We start from the raw sequence: 6546 nt of genomic DNA on the forward strand, positions 1-6546 counted from the left end.
ATAGCTGTGATATATAAGGGAGAAAGTTCCCAATACTCTGCAAAAACCTGAGGGCAGGGAAGAGATAGGTTATGGGTAGCCTGTGAGCACCATTGCTTCTTGGAGTGCAAAGCCACGGGGACAGCACAGGGTCAACTTTTCCCTTCTAACATGTAGAGGTCAAGAATCCAGTGCAAGTATCTGGCAAGAAAAAGCTTCAAGAGAATGCAAAGATACCACTATGCTGAGAGGAAGCATTGTTACTTCTTTCCACAGAGCTTCAAAGCAATGCCCAGACCACACACGCTGCAACTGTACAGATGCCTTCCTGTACTCACAAGTTCTCAATTAACTGCTACCTGAGCCACACAACTCTAAGGACAAGTTTCAGATAAGCAAAGGATAAAAGTACGTTAGTGCTTTCCGGAAGGTAGAAGCGACTTGCAGAAGGCAATAGAAAACTGAAGAGAAGCAACAACTCTTCCTGTCCCCTACTTGTCCCAGTGACCCTCCTCTTCTTACCTCTCAAAGAGGCACATTCCAGGCTTTCAACTTAAACTTTCAACATCTTTCGCCCTTCCAAGGATCATACTGCATTTTCTTATAATATTGATTAAATCCATTGCTTACAGCCTTAGATTTCTGCCCAACCCAGCTATAATAGGCCTTCTTCTACTGCAGCTGCTCCCTGCCCTCAGATTGATGAGATCAGTTTCTATGAGCATCTTTAAGTTATCCTCCAAGATGCCCAAATTTACTTAGATCAGAACCCCTAATGCTCTCCCCACCTGCAACCAGCCTTCCTCCTAACACCTTAAAAGGAAACACCCACCACCCACCTATTGTTTAGGCCCAGTCTTCAATATCTCATTAGAGCCTCCCAGCCTCTCCTAATCTTGCAGTTTGTTTTCAGATGGCCCCTCTGAAATATTGACAGAGATAAAAGCACTGATGTTGTGTCCCAGTTACATCTTCTCCAGTCTTGACAAATACCATGTACACAGTGATTCGCACAGCATGTTCTCCAAGTCTGCAGCTTCAGTAATTTCTCAACTATTTATATTTGTTCCCTTCATCCACTGTGTTCAGAAGGTTCCTGGTCTCTTTTTAACTAAATCTCAGCAACAAGCGAGCAGACCATGAATTACATCATCCTAACGTTCTTAAAAACGGTATCTTTAGTACCAACTCCTCCCACACACCCCATGCTTGGAGTCCCCGTGTCTTTTGTGGACAGATTAAAATTGAGGTCTTCATTAAAATAGAGAGGTTTTAGTTTAACAGCAACTTTTAGAAGTGTCTTTTGAGGACAGATTAAAATTGAGGTCTTCATTAAAATAGAGAGGTTTTAGTTTAACAGCAACTTAGTGGTTATAGAGCATTGCAGCCTTGGCACACCCCTGTTTTCTCCCATATTTAATTAGGTTCTTGTTCTGCAATTGGAATCTCCCTAACAAGAGTCTCAGGCAGTATCTCCCCCTTGTTCTCCCCACTATCTTTTTCCACACACAGAAAACAGACAGCGCCATGCAATACTGTTCTTGCCTTGATCATGCCCAAATAAGCAGTGAATCTCTGTCCTTGAAGGTTTTCAATCACCCAGCTAGACAAAACCAAGGCTGATCTGATCTAACATTGGTGACAGTCCTGCTTCAAGCAGGAGGTTATATGAAATAAAGGTTCCTTCCAACCAACACTTCTATGAATCAGTGTGCCTCAGTAATATTCAAACCATGCACAATAATTAACAAGTTTATTTTGTCAACAGAAAAACTACCTCTTCTAATTAGAGTAACTGCACCTCTTACAAAGCTTTCTCTATAATTAATCACATAAAGTGCAGGTCTTCCAAAAAACAATTTAAGCGTAAGGCAGAAGTGGTATCCATGGCTAGACAACCCTATTTCCCAGGCAATTCAATAGCTATAAACTCTAGAAAATGTTCAGCTGTGAAGCAAGTACGTTCTGCCAACAGAACATTGCTGTAATTGCTAAGCTTTATTTATTCCATGACAGATCAGACTTTCAAGGAACAGAAAATGACAGTGCTGGGACTAGCGTGCAACAATCAATATCAAAACATTGTGTAACAGACTTGCTGAATTATGTCTGTGCCAGCACATTTGTCACACCCTACAGTCCCCTGAACCCATATTAGTGATTTAGAGAAGATACACAGCTACTGAGCTGAATGCCATATGCTCTAACCACACCAGATATCTCTATATTAAAGCACAGCTAGAAACAGTGGAGTAACATTAACACTAACAACAACTTCCTAAGCCCCCTTCTAATGGGCATTAAGCTTACACAGCTACCAGTCCTGCTCTTCCAACCCCAGTGTTCATGGGGCCATGTAGTGCTGGGAGGGCTGTTTAGGCTGTAAAGCATCAAATAAGCTAGAAGACTAGCCCAGCTGATTAATAGTTTACCGTTCACCTAGTTCACCCTACAACCAGATAAAACTTTGCAAGTAGGGGTGTGAAAAGAAGGCCTTTGACAGCAACACCAAGTTAAAGCATTTATTGAAACATATTTGCTACTGCCCCAAGAAGTGGTTGGCAGAGTGCACATGCATCTGTTTCCTTACTTTTGGTGTGAAAACCACTGGTTAAAGCGTAATGGCTACCACGAGTTTGACTACGCTTTAGATGATACGAATACCGGTCTCATCGGAAATATCTAATTGAAGGTATACACTTCCTTATGCAACTTTAACCACTGTCTTTTCGATATTTGCTGCCGCCCCAAGAAGTGGTTGGCAGAGTGCACATGCATCTGTTTCCTTACTTTTGGTGTGAAAACCACTGGTTAAAGCGTAATGGCTACCACGAGTTTGACTACGCTTTAGATGATACGAATACCGGTCTCATCGGAAATATCTAATTGAAGGTATACACTTCCTTATGCAACTTTAACCACTGTCTTTTCGCAACAGTTGGGGAAATGATGGAATTTCAGAGCCTTGCTCTGTCGGAGCTAGCTTTCCCATTTATAATGAACTAGGCTCGGCTTTACATCAAATTCTGTCAATGTCTTCTGTTGATGCAGACAGTATTTCCATTTCTGCTCCAAATTTGAGCAGCAAGGCCGCACACTGTATTCAACATTAGGACTGTAATAAGTACATGACTGAATTCACTGACAGAAGCATTTCCATGTTACCAAAAGATATTCAGTTTTTTCTTCTATATCTCTTCAAGATTAAGAGTAAAATTACAGTCATATCTGTTCTCATTTGAAGACTGAGAAGGTGATTGGTCTAAACAAAGACAATCCAGCATTTTACAGTTGCACAGGCAGTGAGATAACCTACCACTGACTGTAACAAGCATACAATCAAAGCAGTCTGAGGTGGTGTTTGTAGCAGCTTTACTTCTACATGAAGAGAAAACATCTCAACAGCAGCACCACTGAACAAGTTCCAACTCTTTCTTACTTTTCAGCTTTCAAAGTCTGAATGTTTATCAGCTTACCCTTTTCTTTCTACTTCAGAAAGCAAGCTACTTTGAGCTTCAGAACTGTAGAGCATTTCTGCACATAACCTGGTTATCAAGTGATACACAAGATCCCATCAAGATACACACATCCCGATACACATCCCTGAAGTCTGAGGATGTTGTAGCAAAAAGCAACTGAAGAGAACATACAGCAAAAGCCTACCAATGACAGTTAGCAGGGCACACACCAAACCAGAAACCAGTTCTGCTGTCAGATACAATGTGGAATAAAGCTGTTAATTTTCTGTATCTTCCACTTCAAATTTGAAACCTAGTAACACAAGATGGTATTTTCAAGTGTTATTTTATCAAAAATTGCAACTGCACTGTGAAGTCCTATGCCAATCTACAAAAAAGAATCTTGGACATAAGCTGTTGAAGTGGAAGATACTTTGACACTGGAGAAAAACAGCAGTACTCTGTAATCAATGCACAGAATGTCCTGCCTTGTCAACAGCACGTACAATAAGGTATAAACTCCTGCATGAACACAAGGTAAGCAATTTATAGCAATTATGCAGCCATTTAGACTTTAGAAATGCCTGAGCCTTACCCCCATTAGATATGCTGCAAATGTTGAAGAAAAAAAGGAGAGTTGATGTGAACAGAGTTTTCTGCTTTACTGGTTCCGTAACCTTTTTTCCTCTGAAGCCACAAGGAAGCAAGTGAGCAGTGGAGAAGGGACAGAGAACTGCCTCTTTCAGCTGCACTATCAGTTTCTGTACAAGAGACCATAGCCTTTTTCTAGCTTTGAAAAAAGGACTATCATACGTTACCACATGCAAGTTATGGAAGTCACAACACACAGCATCTGAATTCGGCAGGGTGGTGAGGAAAGCTGGCTTTTGGTGTGGGTTTTTTGGTGTGTTTTTCTCTTTCTTTGTTTCAGGTTTTGTTTCTTTGTTTTTTTAAATAAAGGCTAGTGAACTAAGTTGCCTTGGAAAACAAGAATTTTCTTAAACCCCGAACTAGCTTGGAAGAATTCTACTGCTTGGCTGATCAGAGTGGGTAATACAAGTTATCCTGTAGATAACAATCAGAAAAGTGTATTACCACAGCAGCAAACATTGTTCTGGAACACACCTATCCTCATAATAGCAACTATCCTTGAACATACAAAGTGAACATTACACCTATTGTGTATGATTTACTTATTTTCCAACACTCATCTCCATGGGGAAACCTCATAAGACTCATACTTAGTTTCATCCTGGAGACTTAGCTGCACTCTGGAGATGGTTATTATTTTGGGTAAATGTGTTGACTAGTTAAGATGCTCATTCCACTTAAAAATTTGGTAAATTGCAGTACTCGAGAGAAAGAATTATGTAGTATTGAAATACAGCAGAATTCAAGACAAGCTTGTGGAGCCTACCAAATAGCTTGCATTCTGGTGATAAAGGTATCTTAAGCTGGATGCAGAGTATAAGTGTTCCATTTATACTTCTGTTCCATTGTAAAGTGCAGTTTCTTCTAATCTCCAAATGATTAAGTACTTTTCTTTAGATAACTGGTGTGCTTACAGCCTATTCCAGACATGATTTTTCCTTCTGTTTGCTCACGTGCTTGTCTTTAGTACCACAATGAATGAGATCTACCCAAGGTTTTTCTGCCTCTTCCTAGTTGGATTTTATTAAGACTACCTACCAATCATTCACCACTGAGACATTTAAAATGAACGCTACCCAAGACAGAAGATGGGTTAGCTACAGAAGTGGATCGAGACAACTGCTAGCCTACAGATGAAGCCTGGGTGCACACAATGCATTGCTGCAAAAGTCATTGAGCTGCTTGGAATTAACAAAAAATGCATAAGCATTTTGCACCATATAGGAAGCATTACTCTGCAATACTGAAGGCAACTCCAGAACTTCTATTATATCTCACAGTATAGGAGCTCAAAGATGAACCAGAGAGAAGAAAACATTTTTCACATGTTTAAACTGGTACTTACTGCCACAGGAAGCCACAAGACATTAACAAGAATTAAGGGGCTGGACTTTTTATTCAGGGGATGATCAAGAACAGTGAGAGTCCTCTTAAAATCAGTCTTGTTAAAGGTACTTCAACATTCAGCTTCAAGGTTTAAACCAAGCTTGGTCATAGGAAATGACAGTGGAGCCTAATTTGGTAGAGGGGATTATCCCATGTTTAACACCTGTAAGTTTATTTTTTCTGAATCACCTAATATCGGTTCCCATGGAAGTGACAGGCAGAGGAAAGTTGTGTCATTGTTGAATTAGTGACTACCACAAAGTATTTATGTGGGGGACAGAGACTGCTATCTACGTAGATTTAGCATTTCTCATCACCCAATCAAGTATTTTCCATTCAACTTTCAAGTAACATTACAGGTTTTGCCCCCTCCCCCCCCCCCCCCCCCTCTAGAGGAAGTAGTATTAAGCTTATATACCAACATACATAACTTTAAAAACAAAGTCTGTCCCAAAAGCCTAGGAACTGTGCAATCCCTGCTTTATAAAGCACTCAGTTCGTTTTTGCATCACTGTCTAGATAGTGTTAATAGTGTTTATACTCCACTGTAATGGCTATAGCAACTGCTGCTTAAAATTTTATTGAATATTAAATACCACAGAAGACACACTAAAACAGGTAGACTTTTCAGTTTTACTAGGAAACTTGATTATCCCCTTGTTTTTATTGAAAATTGAAAAGCATTTCTCACTAAGAGTTATTTCTGCGCTGAAGTTTCAGGTTTGCCTCTCTCATAAACACCAACACGTGTTCCAAAACAGCTCTATCGAGCTGGGCCCACCAGTGCAAAACTGCCTTTTCTGCAGGAAGAGAAAGGAGGTTCACTAGGAAACTCTGAAACAGCAGTCCTGGAGGGTCAGGAATAACTGAACAGCAGACTGCAATGTGGACAACGAGAGCACGTATGCACAGCACTCGAAGTGACATAACCTGGTGTTTATGACAGGAGCAGCACACTAAAATACACTTAAACTCTGACCGCAAGCGCAGCAGCAGTTCCCCAATAAAAACACCTACCTCCCCTGCAAGCAAACTCGGTTGAACCCAGTAAAGCAGTGACTTGCGCTGACCC

The 6546-nt window shown here is 40.6% G+C and overlaps 1 protein-coding gene across 1 annotated transcript in view; it reads left to right on the forward strand.

Annotated features, from left to right (window-relative positions):
• Nucleotides 1-3963: 3963 nt before the first annotated feature.
• ORC6 (origin recognition complex subunit 6) overlaps nucleotides 3964-6546 on the forward strand; it is a 10023-nt gene continuing 7440 nt past the window's right edge. Inside the window, exon 1 of the mRNA XM_019471372.1 lies at nucleotides 3964-3974. Within this exon, the coding sequence (XP_019326917.1) occupies nucleotides 3964-3974 (11 nt within the window). The remainder of the gene's footprint in view (nucleotides 3975-6546) is intronic.

Source organism: Aptenodytes forsteri, unplaced genomic scaffold (genome assembly GCF_000699145.1).
Source record: "Aptenodytes forsteri isolate BGI_AS27 unplaced genomic scaffold, ASM69914v1 Scaffold33, whole genome shotgun sequence".
NCBI lineage: Eukaryota > Metazoa > Chordata > Aves > Sphenisciformes > Spheniscidae > Aptenodytes > Aptenodytes forsteri.